Genomic DNA, 25,496 nt, shown 5'->3' with positions numbered 1-25,496 from the left:
TAACACAGTGTTGAGTGTGCCTGGTAACACAGTGTCGAGTGTGCCTGGTAACAAAGTGTCGAGTGTGCCTGGTAACACAGTGTCGAGTGTGCCTGGTAACACAGTGTTGAGTGTACCTGGTAACACAGTGTCTCATGTGCCTGGTAACACAGTGTTGAGTGTGCCTGGTAACAGTGTTGAGTGTACCTGGTAACACAGTGTCTCGTGTACCTGGTAACACAGTGTCTCGTGTGCCTGGTAACAGAGTGTCGAGTGTGCCTGGTAACACAGTGTCGAGTGTGCCTGGTAACACAGTGTCGAGTGTGCCTGGTAACACAGTGTTGAGTGTGCCTGGTAACACAGTGTCGTGTGTGCCTGGTAACACAGTGTCGAGTGTGCCTGGTAACACAGTGTCGAGTGTGCCTGGTAACACAGTGTCGTGTGTGCCTGGTAACACAGTGTCGAGTGTGCCTGGTAACAGTGTCGAGTGTGCCTGGTAACACAGTGTCGAGTGTACCTGGTAACACAGTGTCGAGTGTGCCTGGTAACACAGTGTCGAGTGTGCCTGGTAACAGTGTCGAGTGTGCCTGGTAACACAGTGTCGAGTGTACCTGGTAACACAGTGTCTCATGTGCCTGGTAACACAGTGTTGAGTGTGCCTGGTAACAGTGTTGAGTGTACCTGGTAACACAGTGTCTCGTGTACCTGGTAACACAGTGTCGAGTGTGCCTGGTAACAGAGTGTCGAGTGTGCCTGGTAACACAGTGTCGAGTGTGCCTGGTAACACAGTGTCGAGTGTGCCTGGTAACACAGTGTCGAGTGTGCCTGGTAACACAGTGTCTTGTGTGCCTGGTAACACAGTGTCGAGTGTGCCTGGTAACACAGTGTTGTGTGTGCCTGGTAACACAGTGTTGAGTGTGCCTGGTAACACAGTGTTGTGTGTACCTGGTAACACAGTGTCTCGTGTACCTGGTAACACAGTGTCGAGTGTGCCTGGTAACAGAGTGTCGAGTGTGCCTGGTAACACAGTGTCGAGTGTGCCTGGTAACACAGTGTCGAGTGTGCCTGGTAACACAGTGTCGAGTGTGCCTGGTAACACAGTGTCGAGTGTGCCTGGTAACACAGTGTCGAGTGTGCCTGGTAACACAGTGTCTTGTGTGCCTGGTAACACAGTGTTGAGTGTGCCTGGTAACACAGTGTCGTGTGTGCCTGGTAACACAGTGTCGAGTGTGCCTGGTAACACAGTGTCGAGTGTGCCTGGTAACACAGTGTCGAGTGTGCCTGGTAACAGTGTCGAGTGTGCTTGGTAACACAGTGTCGAGTGTGCCTGGTAACACAGTGTCGAGTGTGCCTGGTAACACAGTGTCGAGTGTGCCTGGTAACACAGTGTCCAGTGTGCCTGGTAACACAGTGTCGAGTGTGCCTGGTAACACAGTGTCCAGTGTGCCTGGTAACACAGTGTCGAGTGTGCCTGGTAACACAGTGTCGAGTGTGCCTGGTAACACAGTGTCGAGTGTGCCTGGTAGCAGTGTCGAGTGTGCCTGGTAACACAGTGTCGAGTGTGCCTGGTAACACAGTGTCGAGTGTGCCTGGTAGCAGTGTCGAGTGTGCCTGGTAACACAGTGTCGAGTGTGCCTGGTAACACAGTGTCGAGTGTGCCTGGTAACACAGTGTCGAGTGTGCCTGGTAACACAGTGTCGAGTTTGCCTGCTCCCTCTCTCTCTTGTCATCCATTCCTCCCTTACTTCCTCCGCCCCTTCATGCCCCTCCTGCCGCTCTCGTCCTCTCCGGTGCTCCTTCTCCCGGCTGGCCGGCTCCCCTCTGCCCCCCTCTCAGGTGGGGGTGGAGGAGAGGGGGGCGGGGTCACGGCTCTCTCCCCTTGATGTATGTGGCGTGTCGACGTTGATTCTCGGCGGGCGAGCTTCACATGCCGCCTCATCACCCTGCTCCTCACATCCTGGAGAGAGGGAGGAGGAGAGGAGATGAGTCTGGGGGGGGGGGGGAGAGAGAGGGAGAGGAGATGAGTCTGGGGGGGGGAGAGAGAGGGAGAGGAGATGAGTGTGTGGAGGAGAGGAGAGAGAGAGAGGAGATGAGTCTGGGGGGGGGGAGAGAGAGGGAGAGGAGATGAGTGTGTGGAGGAGAGGAGAGAGAGAGGAGATGAGTCTGGGGGGGGAGAGAGAGGGAGAGGAGATGAGTGTGTGGAGGAGAGGAGAGAGAGAGAGGAGATGAGTCTGGGGGGGGGGGAGAGAGAGGGAGAGGAGATGAGTGTGTGGAGGAGAGGAGAGAGAGAGAGGAGATGAGTCTGGGGGGGGGAGAGAGAGGGAGAGGAGATGAGTGTGTGGAGGAGAGGAGAGAGAGAGAGGAGATGAGTCTGGGGGGGGGGGGAGAGAGGGAGAGGAGATGAGTGTGTGGAGGAGAGGAGAGAGAGAGAGGAGATGAGTCTGGGGGGGGGGGGAGAGAGAGGGAGAGGAGATGAGTGTGTGGAGGAGAGGAGAGAGAGAGAGGAGATGAGTCTGGGGGGGGGAGAGAGAGGGAGAGGAGATGAGTGTGTGGAGGAGAGGAGAGAGAGAGAGGAGATGAGTCTGGGGGGGGGGGAGAGAGAGGGAGAGGAGATGAGTGTGTGGAGGAGAGGAGAGAGAGAGAGGAGATGAGTGTGGAGGGGGGGAGAGAGAGGGAGAGGAGATGAGTGTGCGGAGGGGAGGAAAGGAAAAGAGGGGAGAGACGATAACGGGAGCAAGAGGAAGTGGTGCCGAGGGGCAAAATGTTATAGACTAGGGAGAGGGAAAAGAGATCGAATTATTATAATCTCGACATTTATCTTCTCCTTCTCTCTCCCCCTCTTTCTCACTCTTCCTCTTTCCCGCATTTATTTCCCTCTGTCTTCCTCTACCCCTCTCTCTCTCTCTACCCCTCTTTATCACTCTCCCTCTCTCACCCATCTATTTCCCTCTTTCTCACTCTCTTCCACTCTCTTTCTCCCCCTCCTCCTCTCTCCCCCATCTCTCTCTCTCCCCCCCCGCTCCCTCCTCTGAAGGGCTCAGTATTTTGGCAGTCTCTTGGAACGTTCTCTCTCTGCTCAGTTTGGATGTCAAGTCAAGGTTAATAATTTTTCGCCCAACTGGACCCACACAGAGCCCCTCAGTCAGCCCCTCATGTGAACAGCCTGTGGCCTGCGCGAGCTATCTCCTGTTGGAAAACCGTCTTTAATGTGCCTGGACGTGTTGGCGCCGGATGAATCCCCGTCACGTCTATTATTGATGGTGGCCTGCAGTTGATGTGGTGTGAATAAGTGATGGGGCTGCCCTGAAGGCCTCTCCCTCACAGGCCTCAGGCACAGCACATCCTGCATCCTCCAGGATGTACCAGGCCTCCAGGATGTACCAGGCCTCCAGGATACAGCAGGCCTCCAGGATGTACCAGGCCTCCAGGATACAGCAGGCCTCCAGGATACAGCAGGCCTCCAGGATGTACCAGGCCTCCAGGATACAGCAGGCCTCCAGGATACAGCAGGCCTCCAGGATACAGCAGGCCTCCAGGATTCAGCAGGCCTCCAGGATACAGCAGGCCTCCAGGATGTACCAGGCCTCCAGGATGTACCAGGCCTCCAGGATACAGCAGGCCTCCAGGATGTACCAGGCCTCCAGGATACAGCAGGCCTCCAGGATGTACCAGGCCTCCAGGGTACAGCAGGCTTCCAGGATGTACCAGGCCTCCAGGATGTACCAGGCCTCCAGGATACAGCAGGCCTCCAGGTACAGCAGGCCCCAAGGATATACCAGGCCCCCAGGATGTACCAGGCCTCCAGGATACAGCAGGCCTCCAGGATACAGCAGGCCTCCAGGATACAGCAGGCCTCCAGGATGCAGCAGGCCTCCAGAATACAGCAGGCCTCCAGGATACAGCAGGCCTCCAGGATACAGCAGGCCTCCAGGATACAGCAGGCCTCCAGGATGTACCAGGCCTCCAGGATGTACCAGGCCTCCAGGATACAGCAGGCCTCCAGGATACAGCAGGCCTCCAGGATGCAGCAGGCCTCCAGGATGCAGCAGGCCTCCAGACACACTCTGTACCCAGTCTCCACCAGCTGTGTTAGCCTTTAGTGTGCGTTAGATGCAGCCTGAGGGAACAGGTGGTGGATTTGTTGGCTGTTTGACTTCTAGGCTGTTTGGATTTGCAGGCTGTTTGACTTCTAGGCTGTTTGGATTTGCAGGCTGTTTGACTTCTAGGCTGTTTAGATTTGCAGGCTGTTTGACTTATAGGCTGTTTGGATTTGCAGGCTGCCCGATGGTAGGTGAACTGCTAGGTGGCCCGGGGGTGCTTACAGACGCTGACTGTGTTTAACGCCATGTGTTTCATCTCATTATGGGATTTTAGCTTTAGTTATGTTATTTATTTAGTCATTAACTCACATTGTTGTGCGAGGAGGGCCTTTCCAAGGCGCGGTACACTAGCATCATTATCCGGGAGAGAGTCAGAGTCTGAACCAGAGAGAATCGTCATCCCTCTTGTTGGCTGTTAGTTGTTGTTCTGTTTGCGCCCCTGTTTCTCCTGAGCAGGTGCTCTCTGTTTGTTCAGCAGCTGCATGTTGGAACATATTTTACGGCTGAGAGTTTATTGAGGTCTTAAAACACACACACAGATCTCTGGAAGAAAGATGTTAACCACACACACACACACAGATCTCTGGAGGAGGGATGTTAACCTCACACACACTGACCTCTGTAAGAGAGATGTTAACCACACAGACACACACTGACCTGTGGAAGAGCGATGTTAACCTCACACATACACAAACACACTCAATCAGATCGTCCCTAAAACACACTTGGGTGAACAGGCAAGCAGATACACACACTCAGACATACATGTGCATACACAGGTGCTCTCCCAAACACTCACACTGGTACACACACACACACACGTAAAAACCAGAACTTCAAAACGCTCAAATCAACATAGAAACACAGTACACTTTCAGTAGATTAGCAATAGATTTTCCTTGATTATGGCGTTCCTCTTTGGCGAGAAGGAAGCTGGGCCTCTTTGGAAAGATCTAGGTAATCACTGGTTAGCCCAGCGCCAGAAAGGACTCCCTTTCTAATCACTGTTTATAATTGTTTTGAAGCTCGCCAATTAAGTCTGATGAAGCCGGCATGCCTTGTTAAGAGGAGCAGACAACAGTCAGCTCATCCATCCAAACATGCACCTCGTTTACAGAAACGGACAATTACTCTAATTGGTAACTCGAAGGAGCGCCACTGAAACCAAGATGAATGCAATTATTTATTCAAATGTGAAGAACAGAAGTCTGTTGAAACGGCAAGCCGAGGACCTCCTCCTTTCATTCTCTCGTCCTGATCCTCTCGGCTGTCGTAATGACAAACACGTCTCGACGAGGACGCTGGAGCTCTTGTTCCTGAGACTTTCCATCACGTCATGGCTCTCGTTGTCTTCATCATTAGCGCTCCAGGCCTCGGGTGGGGACAGAGGAGGACATGGGATGTGGCAAGGCAGGCCTCAGGTGGGGACAGAGGAGGACATGGGATGTGGCAAGGCAGGCCTCAGGTGGGGACAGAGGAGGACATGGGATGTGGCAAGGCAGGCCTCAGGTGGGGACAGAGGAGGACATGGGATGTGGAAAGGCAGGCCTCACATCACATGTGGACACGTTGTAAAGTTGAGTCCTGTCTTTATGCAGTATTTCTAATAACGGACCCAGATAAGCTCCAACTCCTTCCATCGTAAGCTGTATAAAAAAAGATCAAGGTGTAGAAATAGTACTAAACTAAAGAACCATGAAGACGAGAAACTGTAACTAGACTGAGGTAGACAGACTGTAACTAGACGGAGGTAGACGGACTCTAACTAGATTGAGGTAGACGGACTGTAACTAGATTGAGGTAGACGGACTGTAACTAGACTGAGGTAGACGGACTGTAACTATATTGAGGTAGCGGACTGTAACTAGAATGAGGTAGACGGACTGTAACTAGAATGAGGTAGACGGACTGTAACTAGACTGAGGTAGACGGACTGTAACTAGACTGAGGTAGACAGACTGTAACTAGACTGAGATAGACGGACTGTAACTAGACTGAGGTACACGGACTGTAACTAGACTGAGGTAGATAGACTGTAACTAGACTGAGGTAGACGGACTGTAACTAGACTGAGGTAGACGGACTGTAACTAGACTGAGGTAGACGGACTGTAACTAGACTGAGGTAGACGGACTGTAACTAGACTGAGGTAGATGGACTGTAACTAGACTGAGGTACACGGACTGTAACTAGACTGAGGTAGACGGACTGTAACTAGACTGAGGTAGACGGACTGTAACTAGACTGAGGTAGACGGACTGTAACTAGACGGACTGTAACTAGACTGAGGTAGACGGACTGTAACTAGACGGACTGTAACTAGACTGAGGTACACGGACTGTAACTAGACTGAGGTACACGGACTGTAACTAGACTGAGGTAGACGGACTGTAACTAGACTGAGGTAGACAGACTGTAACTAGACTGAGATAGACGGACTGTAACTAGACTGAGGTACACGGACTGTAACTAGACTGAGGTAGATAGACTGTAACTAGACTGAAATACACGGACTGTAACTAGACTGAGGTAGACGGACTGTAACTAGACTGAGGTAGATAGACTGTAACTAGACTGAGGTACACGGACTGTAACTACACTGAGGTAGACGGACTGTAACTAGACGGACTGTAACTAGACTGAGGTAGACGGACTGTAACTAGACTGAGGTACACGGACTGTAACTAGACTGAGGTACACGGACTGTAACTAAACTGAGGTAGACGGACTGTAACTAGACTGAGGTAGACGGACTGTAACTAGACTGAAATAGACGGACTGTAACTAGACTGAGGTACACGGACTGTAACTAGAATGAGGTAGACGGACTGTAACTAGAATGAGGTAGACGGACTGTAACTAGACTGAGGTAGATAGACTGTAACTAGACTGAGGTAGACAGACTGTAACTAGACTGAGATAGACGGACTGTAACTAGACTGAGGTACACGGACTGTAACTAGACTGAGGTACACGGACTGTAACTAGACTGAGGTAGATAGACTGTAACTAGACTGAAATACACGGACTGTAACTAGACTGAGGTAGACGGACTGTAACTAGACTGAGGTAGATAGACTGTAACTAGACTGAGGTACACGGACTGTAACTACACTGAGGTAGACAGACTGTAACTAGACGGACTGTAACTAGACTGAGGTAGACGGACTGTAACTAGACTGAGGTACACGGACTGTAACTAGACTGAGGTAGACGGACTGTAACTAGACTGAGGTAGACGGACTGTAACTAGACTGAGATAGACGGACTGTAACTAGACTAAGGTACACGGACTGTAACTAGACTGAAGTACACGGACTGTAACTAGACTGAGGTAGACGGACTGTAACTAGACGGACTGTAACTAGACTGAGGTAGACGGACTGTAACTAGACGGACTGTAACTAGACTGAGGTAGATGGACTGTAACTAGACTGAGGTACACGGACTGTAACTAGACTGAGGTAGACGGACTGTAACTAGACTGAGGTACACGGACTGTAACTAGACTGAGGTAGACAGACTAACTGCTAACCAGGCAGGACAGCCCTTTCAGACCATTAGGATCGTAGCTCCGGGTGTTGCAGAACTGGACAAGTTGAGAGATGTGTGGGGGAGAGTTTGAAGGAGGGTGGAAGATAGAGTTTGAAGGAGGGAGGGAGATAGAGTTTGAAGGATGACCACTGAGACGGAGCCCGCAGAGGATAGACAAGCTTGGCCCTTCAAAACATCTGCTCCTCTCAGAGCAGTCTGGACAGTCCATCCACAAGGCTTAGACCGGACCTTTCCTCCAGACTCGATGAGATCACAAAGCTAGACAAACAAGCTGGTGAACGGCAAGATCTCAAGGATTAGGATTTCAACTTTGGCCTGTGTGTGTGTGTGTGCGCACGCGTGCCTCGTCCTTGTGTTCTCCTAGCAGGATCCTCAAACCAGAACGTGGGAGAAGCCGTTCTTTGTTCCTGAGAGAACCCAGACGGCTCAGATCTGGAGTACGAGAGCAGGGCGTCTCATTTACACACAGAGCGAGCGGCGAAAATGTGATTCTGTAATCGTCAGAGCCTGGGAGCTGTGAAGCAGTGTTGGGAGGAGGAATTTGGCTCAGCGAGATATGGAAATCTGTCGAAGGCCCTCGGAGTCTGTCAGAGGCCATGGGAGGCTGTTTATCTGTCGTTTATGCAGCGTTTCCTGGTTCCTTATTCATCTATAATAACCCTGATAAGTAGTGAAGGAAACTGGGGATATGCAGTGATACCTCCATCTGTCTATATACAGTATATTCTGGGCGTCTCTCTCTCTGTCTGCATGTGTGTGTCTAATCCCCACAACAGTAAATCAGAGAAGTTAGGAGTAATTGGCGTTCTGTTATTGATGGGGTGCTACAGAGAGCTGTCTTCTCTGATGATTCTATACCAGCGTGGCTTCTTGTAACCTGCAGCCAGCGATCCCTGTTGAGCCAAAGCCCTGGCGGTCTGGCTGCGGTCTCTCCCACACCCTCCACCACACCTGGGCCTCTCTGGCTGCGGTCTCTCCCACACCCTCCACCACACCTGGGCCTCTCTGGCTGCGGTCTCCCCCACACCCTCCACCACACCTGGGCCTTTCTGGCTGCGGTCTCCCCCACACCCTCCACCACACCTGGGCCTTTCTGGCTGCGGTCTCCCCCACACCCTCCACCACACCTGGGCCTCTCTGGCTGCGGTCTCCCCCACACCCTCCACCACACGGAGGGTGGAGGGAGGGTGATCCCAGAGGAGCGACGCGGGGGGCTTGAGTGGGGTCGGAGGCGTGTGGGTGAGGCACGGGGGGAGCCCTGCCTTTCCCTGCCCTGCCTCGCCCTGCCCTGCCTCGCCCTCCCCTGCCTCGCCCTCCCCTGCCTCGCCCTCCCCTGCCTCGCCCTGCCCTGCCTCGCCCTCCCCTGCCTCGCCCTGCCCTGCCTCGCCCTCCCCTTCCTCGCCCGCTAGACGCCAACCAGCAGAACACACGGCCCGGGTGTTCTACACTCTCCTCTCATCCCCGCTCCCGTCCCGTTCTCTCTCACACACACACTCAGACATTCAGTACACACACACACACACACACACAGGCATTCAGTACATACACACAAACAGGCATTCAGTACATACACACAAACAGGCATTCAGTACATACACACAGACTGACATACAGTGAACAGACAAATATACACCCCCCCCACTGACATTCAGTACACACAAACATGGGCAATAGTTTAGACACACACACAAACAGTACACACACACACAAACAGATAAACAGTACACACACACACAGAGACAGATAAACAGTACACACACAGACACACAGTCAGGAAAGAAGGTCTTTGCTCCCAATCCTCCATCCCTGATTGTCGAAACAAGATTCAGTCAAAGAGAAAAGCTGAGACTAATGTTCTCAAAGTTTTGTTTGTTTGAAAGTTTGCAGTTTGGTATCATTACCCCATTGATCCATTCTCTCAGAAAGTAGTTTCAGAGAAGATCATCAGCGTTCATGGAAGGGTGTTGCTCTGAGGTCGTATCTCCCAGTAGGCTGTGGGGTCAAGTGCTAGTGATAGGGCTGTTTTGGTTTGACACCTACTCACACAAACAAATACATGCAGTGTGTCTCACACACACACACACACACACACACACACACATGAACCCCACACACACACACACACACACACGAAGCCCACACACACACAGACACATGAACCCCACACACACACACACACACACATGAACCCCACACCCACCCACTACACAGACGCACTGTCAGACACACATCACACTCAAATCCACTCTCACCACCCAACACAAACGCATGTGGCTGACCAGCTGGCTCACTACCTGGTTGACTAGCTGTCTATCTACCTGACTGGCTGGCTAGCTGGCTAGTTGGCTGACTACCTGGCTGCCTGACTACCTGACTGGCTGGCTGACTACCTGGCTGGCTGGCTGACTACCTGGCTGCCTGACTACCTGACTGACTGGCTGACTAGCTGGCTAGCTGGCTGACTATCTGGCTGACTAGCTGTCTGTCTACCTGACTGGCTGGCTGACTACCTGACTGGCTGACTAGCTGGCTGACTACCTGGCTGACTAGCTGTCTGTCTACCTGACTGGCTGGCTGACTACCTGACTGGCTGACTAGCTGGCTGACTACCTGGCTGACTAGCTGTCTGTCTACCTGACTGGCTGGCTGACTACCTGGCTGGCTGACTAGCTGTCTGTCTACCTGACTAGCTGTCTGTCTACCTGACTGGCTGGCTGACTACCTGACTGGCTGGCTGCTTTGCTGACTGACTACTTGACTGGCTGTTGGCTGTTTCAGCACCTATCTGGTCATGGAGGCGTGCTCTTCGAGCTCCACAATGGTGCACAAAGGAAGGGGCGGTTTCTTCTTTACTTCTTGTCTTTCATTAGTCCCCTAGTGTGTGTGTGTGTGTGTGTGTGTGTGTGTGTGTGTGCTCATTTGTTCATTAGTCTTTTACGATACATTCTCAAGTTCCAGAGTTATTATTCTCCCTCATGAATATGCATCAGCTGCAGTTAAATTCAGTACGACACTTTCCAACAATAAATGTCCTATTACCCCTGGATGGTTCCTGGGGTCATTTTGATGCAGTGGGCTGCGATCTTTAAACTGGAAATGGCTCCTAAATCCTTAGGACCACCATGTAATGAATCTGGGATTGGTGAGTGGGTTTTATGCTTCTGCGTCGCTCGTGTGGGAATCTTGTCACCTTGTCAAGTTCAGAGGTTTTATTGCAGTTTTAATGGATTATGATGAGCACGAAAGTGATGGATGTCGTTCCCCCCCCCCCCCCCCCCCCCCCCACACACACATGCACTGTTGATTTGACCAGCTCTGACGTGAACATGCCCCCACATGCACTGTTGCACCAGCTCTGGGGTGAAGCGTTTGTACGTCCCGTTCCAACGTAGTGTGTATGATTGGCAAACAGACTTATCCACCGAGATTGAATGCACTGACCCCCATCGAACACAAACACTGGAATGGTTTCTTAAGCACAGGTCGTATATTACAGGACAAGACGGGAGAGAGGGAGGGAGAGAGAGAGGGAGGGAGAATGAAGGGAAGACAGTCTGATCAGTTGCATGCCCCTGGCTTCCCTGAGGGAATGAAAGATCCTAGTTTAGTATGGAGAGGAGGGGAGAGGTGGAGGTTAGGAGGTGAGAAGAAGAGAGGGGGAGGTGAGGGGGAGGTTAGGAGGTGAGTTGGTGAGAGGGGGAGGTTAGGAGGTGAGGAGAAGAGAGGGGGAAGTTAGGAGAAAAGGTAGCAGAGAAAAGGGTAAGAGAAGAGAACGGGTAAGGGGAGAGTAGAGGAGAAAGGAGTGAGAGGTGGAAATGGGGTTGAGCTAGGTCGAGGTGAAGGAGAGGAGAGAGGCAGGGAGTTAGAAGTAGCCCTGTTGCCCATGATGCCGCCCCAGCTGTGTGGAGTGTGGCGCCACCTCTACAGGAGGTTCTCTCTAATAGCTCCATCGTTCACCCCGGAAAACACCCTGCCAACACCCGCATGATGTACGACAACATGTCTGCTTCACCCCAACCACCCATCCCCGTCCTCGTTTTGCTTCCTCCTCCACTCTGTCACTACTACCCTAGATAACATACCTCCTTGTCTTTCTCCCCCCCTCTCTCTCTCTTTCCATTTATCTCCATCTTCTCTCTCTCTCTCCAGTTTGATAAAGCCTATGCCTACAGCATCCGCCACATGTTTGGGAAGGAAGGCAAGAGGACTGACTACACTCCCTACAGCTGCATGAAGGTGATTCTGTCAAACGCTCCCAGCCAAGGCGACCACCACGGTGAGGATAAACCAATGACAGATGGCCTTTTTGCCGCCATATTTAGTCTCAGCCAATTCCCAACGGTTCAATTGCTTGCCAGATTTCGTCTCAGCTAATGAAAAAGTTAAATTGCTGCCATCTTCAGTCTCAGCCAATGAAAAATGCTAAAATTGCTGCCATCTTCAGTCTCAGCCAATGACAAATGCTCAAATTGCTGCCACATTAAGTCTCAGCCAATGAAAAGCGCTTAAATTGCTGCCATAATAAGTCTCAGCCAATGAAAAACATACTTGGTCGTATCCAATGAGAAGTGGCTTTGTTGTTACCATGCCCATCTGTTGAAGGGAGTGCAGCCTAGTGGACATGCCAGCAGGCAGAATTTAGTTAGTGGGAGCTGATATACCAGCGAACCCTTGGAAGCCCTCACAGAATGATGCCTGCTGCGAACGTTCCACGTGTTTTTAGTTCAGCTGGCGCTTTCATCCAGCGCAGGCAATGTACAAATACTGCATGTAGAAAGGTCAGTAAGACAGTGACCAGCAGTGCGTCGGTCTATCAGTACTAAAGGTCAAGCAGCTGTCTGTGTTTAGCTCTCGTGTTTGTACGTACACACTCATCTCTTGTAGCAGACGCTCTTATCCAGAGCGACTTACAGTAAGTACAGGGACATTCCCCCGAGGCAAGTAGGCTAAAGTGCCTTGCCCAAGGACACAATGTCATATGGCACGGCCGGGAATCGAACCAGCGACCTTCTCATTACTAGCCAGATTATCTAACCGCTCAGCCACCTGACTGCCCTCTAGAGCATGGCGGTTGAGAGCACCAGTTCACAGGAGCTAATAACAAGATCATGAAACTCATTGAGATTTACCTCGAAAGGAAACTTTTTTAAAGCAAAGCAATTTTGGTCGGTTTAAATCCTGGCGGAACTCTAATGAACTCCTAACCATGTTAAATGTCACCCTTAATGGTTTCATACAGATCTAAAATAATTTTCTGAAATTGAATTAGTCCTCTTTGATTAGATTTTTTCTTCAAGTGGTTATTTCTCTGTTTAGTGTGTTTTGTGTGTAGTTCTGCAGTGTGTGTATATGCCAGTTTGTGTGTAGGTTACTTCAGTGTGTGTGTGTGTGTGTGGTACTTCAGTGTGTGTGTGTGGTACTTCAGTGTGTGTGTGCGTGTGGTACTTCAGTGTGTGTGGTACTTCAGTGTGTGTGTGTGTGTGGTACTTCAGTGTGTGTGTGCGTGTGGTACTTCAGTGTGTGTGCACCAGCGTTGCCCCCTCCTCCACTAACAGGCTTCCCTCCCTGGTTCTGCAGGGTGTGTGTGTGTGTGTACCAGCGTGGCCCCTCCTCCACTAACAGGCTTCCCTCCCTGGTTCTGCAGGGTGTGTGTGTGTACCAGCGTTGCCCCTCCTCCACTAACAGGCTTCCCTCCCTGGTTCTGCAGGGTGTCCATTTCGTCACAGTGACCCTGAGCTTCTGAAGCAGAAACTGCTGTCCTATAAGGTCTCTCCTTCTGGAGTCAACCAGGTGATGCCCTGCACACACACACTCACACACACACACACACACACATTCACACCCCACACCACACCATACACTAACACACCACACACTTACACACACACACACTCACACACCACACACACATACACACTCACACACCACACACACACTCACACACCACACACACACATACATACACCATGCAGACAGATGCACACGCCCACACCACATACACACACAGACGACACACAAACCCATGCCACATCGTATTTATGAACACTGTTGAGCCCATCGTGTTTTCAGTAGTAATGTGCTGAGCGCAGCATAATGTAGTGTGAGGTTGGTGGAGTTGAAAATAAGGCAGGGACAGGGAAGTTAATTGATATTTTCTCCAAACTGAAAGTTTTGTAAAGCCAAGCAATTTTGGTCTGTTAAAATATTGGCAGAACTCTAATTGACTTATAACAATGTCAAATGTAACCGCTAATGGCTTCGTACAGTTCTGAAGAGGTTGCTGAAATTGAATTTGTTTTTTTATTTTGTATTATTATTTTTCTCTAATAGTAGTAATTTACCTCACAGATCTTTAGAGTTGTGTGCTGGTGGTTGCAGCTGCTGTATATACAGTACAGGATGGTAGCTGGGTTAGAGAGATACAGTACAGGATGGTAGCTGGGTTAGAGAGAGATACAGTACAAGATGGTAGCTGGGTTAGAGAGATACAGTACAGGATGGTAGCTGGGTTAGAGAGATACAGCACAGGATGGTAGCTGGGTTAGAGAGATACAGTACAGGATGGTAGCTGGGTTATAGAGATACAGTACAGGATGGTAGCTGGGTTAGAGAGAGATACAGTACAGGATGGTAGCTGGGTTAGAGAGATATACAGTACAGGATGGTAGCTGGGTTATAGAGATACAGTACAGGATGGTAGCTGGGTTAGAGAGAGATACAGTACAGGATGGTAGCTGGGTTAGAGAGAGATACAGTACAGGATGGTAGCTGGGTTAGAGAGATACAGTACAGGATGGTAGCTGGGTTAGAGAGAGATACAGTACAAGATGGTAGCTGGGTTAGAGAGAGATACAGTACAGGATGGTAGCTGGGTTAGAGAGATACAGTACAGGATGGTAGCTGGGTTAGTTAGTATGGTACTGCAGCAGGCCTGCAGTACTTCTGTCTTTCCTGCAGAGCCTTGGTACAGTGACACACCACCCCAGCCTGGTGAGTTCACTGCCCTCAGTACCCTAGCAACGCTGTCTTTAAACCAAATCTGCTCCATATTATAAGACGCTCCCTTTTTTAAAGCACTTCCAATGTGTTCTCTCAACACATTAAAGAGGGTTCAATGGTGCAGGTAATTAAATGAAGTTGTAAGGTCTGGCTGTTATGTTCTTCGAGAGTTATGGACTTTAATGCCTTCATTAAATTCACGGTTCTGGTTTTAATGGGGCCGTAAAGCTCACTGTTCAGTGTCTTATTGGGAACGAATACAGTACACACACACACACACACACACACACATACAGGCTCCAGGTATGCGAGACTACAGTGTAATGTACATGTGGAAAGATCTGACGGTATTTAATTCCAGCTGAGAAATCTGTTTACAAGCAAGATTATCTGGTTTTCTGGTGACGACAGCCCACGTTTACACAGTAGCTCGCACACACACACACTTGCACACACAAACACACAGAGATGGTCTTCTTAATAGGAGTCGACCTGTACCATAGTAGTTTACTGAATACAATTCATGGTTATGTTTGCGAGACGATCTCATGTACTCCACTACTGATTCGAAGAACTGATATTCTGTAACTGTTTGTTCTGTAGAGATCTCATCTTTTCCCTTTTCCTCACAGCTCCTAAGAAAAAAAACCCCACCACCACTAAATAAATAACAAGCTCCAAGCTTTCATTTCCCGCTGTGAATTGACCAATTGAAATGTTTCCTCTCCTTCAGACCTGTCAGACGTGGTAGCCAAACATGCGTCTGTCTGAAACACTCCTCTCTAAATGGAGCCTCTTTTCCATCAAAATGTCACCAGGAGCCTCAAATACAAGCTTGGTGTTTACGCGGGTCTCGTTTACGTTACCACCCCAGCAGGAATCATCAATTCAGCTTCCTGTTGTGTTTCCCGGCGCTCCGTCCCGTCCCCATCGCGGTGCAGTGGGGTGGTAAACTCCGGCTTCCAAGCCCTTCTACGTTACACGCGAGCGTGTGTGCGGAAAGGATCCGTTTTAAATATTGATTGGATTGTGAAGCCAGTTGCCCGCCACTAAGGACACATAAGAACTGGAGTGCTAATTTAGTAGAGCAGTTTGGCCCACAGGGACCTCCTCATCAAGTGAGATGAATCACCTGACCCATGAGGAACTTAGCAGACTCACGTACACACACCCGGTGGAGGGGAGGCAGGGAGGGAGGGGAGGAGGCAGGGAGGGAGGGGAGGAGGCAGGGAGGGAGGGAGGGAAGGGAAGGGAGGAGAGGATGGAAGGGGGAAGGAGGGAAGATGACTTAGTTCACCGTCTTTGACAGGATGGTAAGTGGGATATTTTGTTGAGAGGGAGAGAGATGGAGAAAGGGGGAGAGAGAGAGAGAGAGAGAGAGGGAGGGAGATGGAGAAAGGGGGGAGAGAGAGATGGAGAAAGGGGGGAGAGAGAGGGAGGGGGGGAGGAAGGGAGGGAGGGAGTAGGAGAATAGGAGGATGGATGTCCAGAGCTGGTGAGTGCCAGACAGACACGAGCCTAAAGGGGAAAGCCGTCAGTGATGTGACCTGGAGGTCATCTGCCCTGCCCTCTCACCATGGTTCTGCCCCTGCCACCTCTGACCTCAGTGGTCACGACCTACACGTCACCCCTCTGCTCCTCACTCTGGCCTCCATGGCAACCATTCAGTCACCTCGCACTAGGGGACAGAGGCTCAGACAGACTGACAGGACAGCACAATATATATTCATAAGATGCTATGGGCACCAATTTTCCTCCTCTGCCTTTTTTATTTCTCGGGGTTGTGTGTGTGTGTCGCCTGTGTCCGCTGTGCGATCATGACCCAACACTCCTAGTGACCCTGCAGGGCCACTGCTACCGTACGTCTGCTACCGTGGCGCCCTCAGCGTCGTCACGGCAACCGATGTGGCGGGCTTTCCAATTGGCGAGTCAATGAAGACTTTCTGTTTGGTCTGCTCCATGGTGTATCCTTCACCAGGGAGAGTCAGTCCTGTGTTTGGTCTGCTCCATAGTGTATCCTTCACCAGGGAGAGTCAGTCCTGTGTTTGGTCTGCTCCATGGTGTGTCCTTCACCAGGGAGAGTCAGTCCTGTGTTTGGTCTGCTCTATGTGCTTCACCAGGGAGAGTCAGTCCTGTGTTTGGTCTGCTCCATGTGCTTTACCAGGGAGAGTCAGTCCTGTGTTTGGTCTGCTCCATAGTGTATCCTTCACCAGGGAGAGTCAGTCCTGTGTTCGGTCTGCTCCATAGTGTATCCTTCACCAGGGAGAGTCAGTCCTGTGTTTGGTCTGCTCCATGGTGTATCCTTCACCAGGGAGAGTCAGTCCTGTGTTTGGTCTGCTCCATGTGCTTTACCAGGGAGAGTCAGTCCTGTGTTTGGTCTGCTCCATGTGCTTCACCAGGGAGAGTCAGTCCTGTGTTCGGTCTGCTCCATAGTGTATCCTTCACCAGGGAGAGTCAGTCCTGTGTTTGGTCTGCTCCATAGTGTATCCTTCACCAGGGAGAGTCAGTCCTGTGTTTGGTCTGCTCCATGTGCTTCACCAGGGAGAGTCAGTCCTGTGTTTGGTCTGCTCCATAGTGTATCCTTCACCAGGGAGAGTCAGTCCTGTGTTTGGTCTGCTCCATAGTGTATCCTTCACCAGGGAGAGTCAGTCCTGTGTTTGGTCTGCTCCATAGTGTATCCTTCACCAGGGAGAGTCAGTCCTGTGTTTGGTCTGCTCCATAGTGTATCCTTCACCAGGGAGAGTCAGTCCTGTGTTTGGTCTGCTCCATGTCCTTCACCAGGGAGTCAGTCCTGTGTTTGGTCTGCTCCATGGTGTGTCCTTCACCAGGGAGAGTCAGTCCTGTGTTTGGTCTGCTCCATGTGCTTCACCAGGGAGAGTCAGTCCTGTGTTTGGTCTGCTCCATAGTGTATCCTTCACCAGGGAGAGTCAGTCCTGTGTTTGGTCTGCTCCATGTCCTTCACCAGGGAGTCAGTCCTGTGTTTGGTCTGCTCCATGGTGTATCCTTCACCAGGGAGAGTCAGTCCTGTGTTTGGTCTGCTCCATGGTGTATCCTTCACCAGGGAGAGTCAGTCCTGTGTTTGGTCTGCTCCATGGTGTATCCTTCACCAGGGAGAGTCATTCCTGTGTTTGGTCTGCTCCATAGTGTATCCTTCACCAGGGAGAGTCAGTCCTGTGTTTGGTCTGCTCCATGTCCTTCACCAGGGAGAGTCAGTCCTGTGTTTGGTCTGCTCCATGTGCTTCACCAGGGAGAGTCAGTCCTGTGTTTGGTCTGCTCCATAGTGTATCCTTCACCAGGGAGAGTCATTCCTGTGTTTGGTCTGCTCAATGTGCTTCACCAGGGAGAGTCAGTCCTGTGTTTGGTCTGCTCAATGTGCTTCACCAGGGAGAGTCAGTCCTGTGTTTGGTCTGCTCCATGTGCTTCACCAGGGAGAGTCAGTCCTGTGTTTGGTCTGCTCCATGTGCTTCACCAGGGAGAGTCAGTCCTGTGCTGTTGTAATGGCCGTCTCTGATGAAGCTCCATAATTAGCTGCAGCAGTAGCACACTGGGGTCTGAGCACAAACGCTCCATCCATCACGGGGAAATGATTCGCCAGCGGTATTGGTCAATGTCACATTGCATCTGTGAGCAACAACGTTCATGTTTCATTTACATGAACGCTCTTTAACCTGTTTACTCTGCCGTCCCTCTCTCTCTCTCCCATCGTTCACTCTCTCCATCTGTTTCTCTTCCTCTCTCTCTCCCATCCACCGTTCTCTCTTTCCCTCTCCCCCGATCTCTCTCTCTCTCTCTCCTGCAGATCCTGGAGTTGGTGAAGGGGATGCACTTTCAGCTCGCCTGCCAGAAGTATTTTGAGCTGACACACAATGTAAGGACGCCACTGATTTGGAAGAGGAAGCTCTGGGCTGCTGGGGCGGGGTCGCTTGTTTCGGAGCCGGGGGCAGCCCTGCTGCTTGGACGACAAGGCTCTAGAGGGCGCCGGCGGGGTTACCACATCCATCATTGGCTGTCAAAAAGGCCTCATATTGCTTTGTGATGACATCCTCGATTAATGTAGACTCCTGTGAATGCTTAATTTATTGGGTCTAACGTCTTTTAAATGAGACCTCCTGACCTGCCGTTTCAAACACGTTTAAGATTTTCAACGTTGATGACTATTTAGAGAACAGGAAGTGGGGGACATGCCAGTGCAGCTCTGCAAGCAGCTCTTTAGATCCTGATGTCCTTGTAAAGTAGCACTGTTAAGCCTGTCAGTCAGTCAGATTGCCTTGACCTAGGTCCCAGTGTTTCACAATCGGTGTGTTTCCCCTGTAAACCATAAAAGCCATTGCTGTCGGCCGTGGGGAACATGCTAATTATTTGCAGTGGGTTTGTGTGTTGACAGCCTGTGTGTTGCTGCAGATTGTATAGAAATGAGCGGGCTGGTTAGCTGAGACGGCAGGGAGTGTTTCTGCTCCTGCTCCTCGCCCCTGTGAGGCTGCAGGGAGAGTGTTGCTGCTCCTGCTCCTCGCCCCTGTGAGGCTGCAGGGAGAGTGTTGCTGCTCCTGCTCCTCGCCCCTGTGAGGCTGCAGGTAGAGTGTTGCTGCTCCTGCTCCTCGCCCCTGTGAGGCTGCAGGGAGAGTGTTGCTGCTCCTGCTCCTCGCCCCTGTGAGGCTGCAGGTAGAGTGTTGCTGCTCCTGCTCCTCGCCCCTGTGAGGCTGCAGGGAGAGTGTTGCTGCTCCTGCTCCTCGCCCCTGTGAGGCTGCAGGGAGAGTGTTGCTGCTCCTGCTCCTCGCCCCTGTGAGGCTGCAGGTAGAGTGTTGCTGCTCCTGCTCCTCGCCCCTGTGAGGCTGCAGGGAGAGTGTTGCTGCTCCTGCTCTTCGCCCCTGTGAGGCTGCAGGGAGAGTGTTGCTGCTCCTGCTCCTCGCCCCTGTGAGGCTGCAGGAAGAGTGTTGCTGCTCCTGCTCCTCGCCCCTGTGAGGCTGCAGGGAGAGTGTTGCTGCTCCTGCTCCTCGCCCCTGTGAGGCTGCAGTAATCCAGAGAGAGATGTCACCCAGGATTAGGTCTCTGAGACATCCCATCTTCCCTCCTTCCTCCCGGCCTCCCTCCCTCCATCCCCTCTTCTCCTCCATCCTTCCTTCCTTCATCCTCCCTCCATCCTCTCCTCCCTCCATCATTCCTTCCTTCATCCTCCCTCCATCCCCTCCTTCCCCCTCCTCCCTCCTCTACTACCCCCTCCCTCCCCCCTCCCTCCAGCCCTGGTCATCCTTCCCCCATCCCCTCCTCCAGTAGATGGTTAAGATCTGTGCAAAGTGAACACTTCTCTGGGGTGTGGAGGAAGAGATCACTTCTCTGAGGAGTTAGTAGAATTCTCAATGTGTTTAATAAGCAGCCCAGAGCCGGGGAGAGGATATCATCCCTTGGACACCTCAGATACGCTCGACAGAAGCAGCTTCCCCTGTCACCCATGATAGGCTTCTGATCCGTCAGTTTGTCACCATCCCAGCCGTCGGATACGCACGTTTACCAGAACCGCAGTTTGTGAACTCTCACGCATCGCGTCCGTGATGTGTTCGCATGGGGAAAATCCACTTTTTGAACGACCGAAATAGATTTATCTCCCGAGTCAGATTGAGCCAGTCCCCCCTCTCTCGGATCGCTAGCACTGTTTGTGTTCGTCATTCTTCGACAGCCTTAATTGGCTAAGATAATAGTTTATTAAGTACTCAACTATTGCCCTCCCCTGCCCCGATTTGTCTCCCCTGCAGAAGTTGCCCATATATCACCCAGAGATCATAAAAGGGCCCCCAGCCAGTCATTCATAATTGAAATGAATCTCTGTGGTAATTAAAGAGCTTCAGTGGGTGGAGTATTACTCAGTGGTAGAGCGTTTGATTGCAGATCTAGAGGGCCCAGGTTCAAATTCCCCCGTATGTCTCTTTGGGGAGGCGGGGGGGGGAAGCAACCGCTAAATCAACACAATATTAAATTCCAACATTTTAATCATACAGGGCATTTCTATGGCTATTAAACACTGTAGTGTAGACAGTCATGAGGAACGAGGACTTAAACTGTGTTTAATGTTCCATCGGCTAAACGGGATTGCGGTCGGCTTCCAAGGGCATCGGGCTGGGGGGTGGGCTCTAAGCAGGGGAGAGAGGGGGGGTGGGTGCTCTGAGGGCGGGGTGGGTGGAGGGGGAGGGGTGGGGGGTGGGCTCTAAGCAGGGGAGAGAGGGGGGGTGGGCTCTAAGCAGTGGAGAGGGGGGGGGTGGGTGCTCTGAGGGCGGGGTGGGCGGAGGGGGAGTGGAGGAGGGGTGGGTGGAGGGGGAGTGGAGGAGGGGTGGGGGGTGGGCTCTAAGCAGGGGAGAGGGGGGGGTGGGTGCTCTGAGGGCGGGGTGGGCGGAGGGGGAGTGGAGGAGGGGTGGGTGGGTGGAGGAGGGGTGGGGGGTGGGCTCTAAGCAGGGGAGACGGGGGGTGTGGGTGCTCTGAGGGCGGGGTGGGCAGAGGGAGAGTGGAGGAGGGCTGGGGGGTGGGCGGAGGGCTCTAAGTGGGGGGGGGGGGGGGGGGGGGAGAGATGCCTCACTACCGCCCTGCTTTCCCGTCATGGGGAGGAGGGTAATTCCCCGAAAATAAATAAGATGGCAGCGCTGATAAACGGCTCATTCTAGCAGCCTCTGAGAGATGAGGAATGTCCCCCGCATCTCACCATGCCCACATGAGATCCACATTCATGAGATTCATGAGTCATATTTCAGTCTTGACTGCTTGTACGGTCTGCCGTGTGACATTAATAAGCATATTAAAGCATGGTGGTGTGTCTGGGCCAGTGGAACCATCTCTCCCTGCCCGTGGGCTGAGACCGTCCTGCTCCTCTGCCCTGGAACACCGACAGGCCCCTGCTTCCAATATGGCCCTCAAATACTTGGGGCGCGCTTGATTTAACTTACTCAATTTGATTGAATGAAACTAAGGAAGCCTGCCCAAAATGACAGATGTTAATTGAACCATCCAAACATTAAACTACTTTGATATGTTTGGTGTAATTAGATTAACGTTAGCCTCTAAATTAGACTTTAGATATAAGGCTGCCTCTAGATTATACCTGAGGCAGCTAGAAGGCTGTTTCCATATTATTTGAGGCAGATAAAAGGCTGCCTCTAGATTATATTTGAGGCAGATATCAAGTTGCCTCCAGATTATACCTGAGGCAGCTAGGAGGCTGCCTCCACATTATACATTACATTACATTTATTCATTTAGCAGACGCTTTTATCCAAAGCGACTTCCAAGAGAGAGCTTTACAAAGTGCATAGGTCACTGATAATAACAACAAGATAGCCCCACAGCATTGCGGGTAGTCAAAAACAAGAAGTACATATTGTGAACAACCAAAAAATAGTGCTAAAGGGAAGAAACCATAAGAGCATGTAGTTAAACAAGTTAAAATTACACAACATTAATCTCTAAGTGCAGGTGTACCTGTAGGAAAGCAATAAAAATAGGATTAACTAAAATAGAATACAACAGTTTAAATCAGATACCACTAACCAACAAGAGCAACAGTCTAAGCAAGAGTCATTGTGATCCTTGAGGAAACTAGCGTTGGGTTCAGCAAACCATTCCTAAGTACCATTGTACTCCCGGAACAAGTGCGTCTTGAGCCTTCTCTTGAAGGTGGAGAGACAGTCCGTGTCTCTGATGGAGGTGGGGAGTTGATTCCACCACTGGGGTGCCAGGCAGGAGAAGAGCTTGTGCTGGGACCGGGCGGTCTTGAGAGGTGGGACCACCAGGCGGTTGTCTGAAGAAGACCGTAGGTGGCGGGTGGGGGTGTAAGGCTGCAGGAGAGACTTGATGTAGTCGGGCGCAGTCCCGTTCACTGCTCGGAAGGTCAGTACCAGGGTCTTGAATCTGATGCGGGCCGTTATGGGTAGCCAGTGGAGGGAGATGAGGAGCGGGGTAACGTGGGAGCGTCTGGGTAGATTGTAGACCAGGCGGGCCGCTGCGTTCTGAATCCTCTGAAGAGGGCGGGTTGCGCATGATGGGAGACCGGCGAGCAGCGAGTTGCAGTAGTCCAACTTGGAGAGGACAAGTGCTTGGACAAGCAGCTGGGTGGAGTGCTCAGACAGGTATCTCCTGATCTTCCGGATGTTGTAGAGGGTGAATCTACACGACCGGGAGACCGCAGCAATGTGGGCCGTGAGGGAGATACCTGAGGTAGCTAGGAGGCTGCGTCCACATTATACCTGAGGCAGACAGGAGGCTGCCTCCACATTATACCTGAGGTAGCTAGGAGGCTGCGTCCACATTATACCTGAGGCAGACAGGAGGCTGCCTCCACATTATACCTGAGGTAGCTAGGAGGCTGCGTCCACATTATACCTGAGGTAGCTAGGAGGCTGCGTCCACATTATACCTGAGGCTGCTTCCAGACTCCAGCTGGCTGCTGGAGCACATTGATGAGACCTGCTTCTCCCTCCTTGACAGCATCTAATAAAGATCAGAATGGAATACTTCCCTGATGAAATATTTACACACGGGCAATAAATCAAACAATAGCAACCGTAATGAAATGGCATCCTGAGGAGTGTGTGTGTGTGAAGGGGGGGAGGGGGGGGGTTACACTGCTGCCGAATCACCCAGGATTGATTTGTTTCATGTTGTTTTCTTTGTCTTTGGTTAGACTGGGGGTCGCTTCATTTTTGCATCCACTTGTCTGCACTATAAGCCCACGGGCTGTTCATCTGAGTTCTAATGTCAACAGAGGAGTCCAACACGCTGCACACGTAACACGCTTTGCACGTAACACGCTTTGCACGTAACACGCTCCGCACGTAACACGCTCCGCACGTAACACGCTCCGCACGTAACATGATCTGCACGTAACCCGCTGCACACGTAGCACGCTCCGCACGTAACACGCTTCGCACGTAACACGCTCTGCACGTAACATGCTCTGCACGTAACATGCTCTGCACGTAACACGCTGCACACGGAACACGCTGCACACGTTACACGCTGCACACGTAACACGCTGCACACGTAACATGCTGCACACGTAACACGCTGCACACGTTATGCTCTGCACACGTAACACGCTCCGCACATAACACGCTCCGTACGTAACACGCTGCACACGTAGCACGCTGCACACGTAACACGCTGCACACGTAACACACTCTGCACGTAACACGCTCTGCACGTAACACACTGCACACGGAACACGCTGCACACTTAACACAATGCACACGTAACACGCCACCGTGCACCTGCAGTGGTACAAGACAGGAGAGGTGGTTCAGATCAGATGTCCTTTAGAATGGCCCTTGATAGAAGCAGTGTCACAGAGGGCTTCACATACACCCGCACAACTAACGCCTAACGATAACTTTTAAAGACGACAACGGCAAACTACCTCTGAGAGAAGACGTGTTAGAAACCTTGCGAGGAGCAGTCCACTGAGGGTTCCCCTCCTCCAGAGACGCTTGGTGACACAGAGAGGTGCAGGCCCCCAGGCTGAACACAGTCACGCAGGAAGAGGAGAGATGGGGGGGGGGGGGGGGGGGGGGGGGGGGGGGGGGCTGTTCAAACACAGATGTCCACAGATGTCCAAATCAGTCGAGCATCCACAGCACTCTGCGCTGGCTCATGATTCATGGGCTCATTATTATTCCATCAGTTCAATATGGCGTTGTTTCCTGTTCCAGTCACCTGTAACAGGTTTTTCTGTCCCTGCTGGCTTAGTTCTCCCAGCTAACTGTCAGCCTCTCGTTTCAGATCGAAGACTCCGGCTTCTCACTCAACCACCCCAACGAGTACTTCCTGGAGAGCCAGAAGCTCCTGGGGGGGGGCAGGGAGGTGAAGAGAGAGCTGGAGCCCCCCAAGGGCCCCAGCGCCCCCCCCCCCCCCCCAGGGGGCCACCCCGGCCCCCCAGGCCCCGGCCCCCCAGGCCCCTCCAGAAAAGACCGAAGACCTGGAGTGCTTCTTCATTGACGGCTGAGGGCACTGCTGTTGAGAAGTCACATTTAGTCTGTCTACGGAGGAGTCTCCAATGGAGATGTATTGACATACAGTACATACTGTATAGCCTCTATATCTTTTCTTTCTTGTCTTTTTGTAATTCATCGTTTTTCCCTGAAGCATTTTCCTAGTTGTTTTTAGTCGTTAGTTTTCGGATAGTGTGCAGTTTCCAAGGCTCTCACTGTGTGGTGCATTAGAGAAGCCAAGCTCCGACCTGACTGAACATCACACACAAATGCATGTCTGATTTCATGCTCCATTCCTGCATCTCCATTAGCCTCTGCCGGTGTGGATGCCTGGTGGAACTGATCATGGAACCTTTCCTTCAGTTGTGTTCTGCTTGAATCTGCATGGCACTGGGGGATTGATCCATTCGCCACCCACACTTCTCCACCTGCTCTTGAAACGCCTTCTATCTATCCTCTTCCTCCTCTTCTTCCTTGTCCTTCTCATCCCCTTCCTGCTCCTCATATTCTTTTTCTCCTCCCACTCCTTCCATTCTTCCTCCCCTCCCTCTCCTCTCTCTGTATCCCTCCCCTCTTTCTCTCTCTCCCTCCCCTCCCTCTTTTTCTCCTCCCTCCCCCCCTCCCTTCCCTCCCTCTCTCTCCCTCCCCTCCCTCTTTCTCCCTCCCTCCCTCCAGGTGTTAACACAGCTGGCTTATCCGCCTCTGTTTTCCCTTCTGATGACTTGCCTGCTCCGTGGTCACATGACCGTCACATTTCCCAGCAGCCCCGGCAGAGGTGTCCTTGTTTGCGTTTACGGAGGGAAGGCAGGAGAGCAAACACAGACATCTCTGATGACGGCAGTCACTGCTTTGGAAGAATCCTGATGCCGTTAAACCAAAGCTTCACCTAGCAGGTGAAGCT

The 25,496-nt window shown here is 51.7% G+C and overlaps 1 protein-coding gene across 1 annotated transcript in view; it reads left to right on the top strand.

The window, feature by feature from the left end:
• prim2 (DNA primase subunit 2) overlaps window positions 1–25,112 on the top strand; it is a 71,019-nt gene extending 45,907 nt beyond the window's left edge. Inside the window, exons 11-14 of the mRNA XM_047028611.1 lie at window positions 11,784–11,910; window positions 13,342–13,424; window positions 18,433–18,501; window positions 24,387–25,112. Of these exons, the coding sequence (XP_046884567.1) occupies window positions 11,784–11,910; window positions 13,342–13,424; window positions 18,433–18,501; window positions 24,387–24,602 (495 nt within the window). The 3' untranslated portion in view covers window positions 24,603–25,112. The remainder of the gene's footprint in view (window positions 1–11,783; window positions 11,911–13,341; window positions 13,425–18,432; window positions 18,502–24,386) is intronic.
• Window positions 25,113–25,496: the final 384 nt, after the last annotated feature.

Source organism: Hypomesus transpacificus, chromosome 11 (assembly GCF_021917145.1).
Source record: "Hypomesus transpacificus isolate Combined female chromosome 11, fHypTra1, whole genome shotgun sequence".
NCBI classification, from domain to species: Eukaryota; Metazoa; Chordata; class Actinopteri; order Osmeriformes; family Osmeridae; genus Hypomesus; species Hypomesus transpacificus.
Note: the sequence above shows the minus strand (reverse complement) of the source record. Positions and strands in the feature narration are given on the sequence as shown.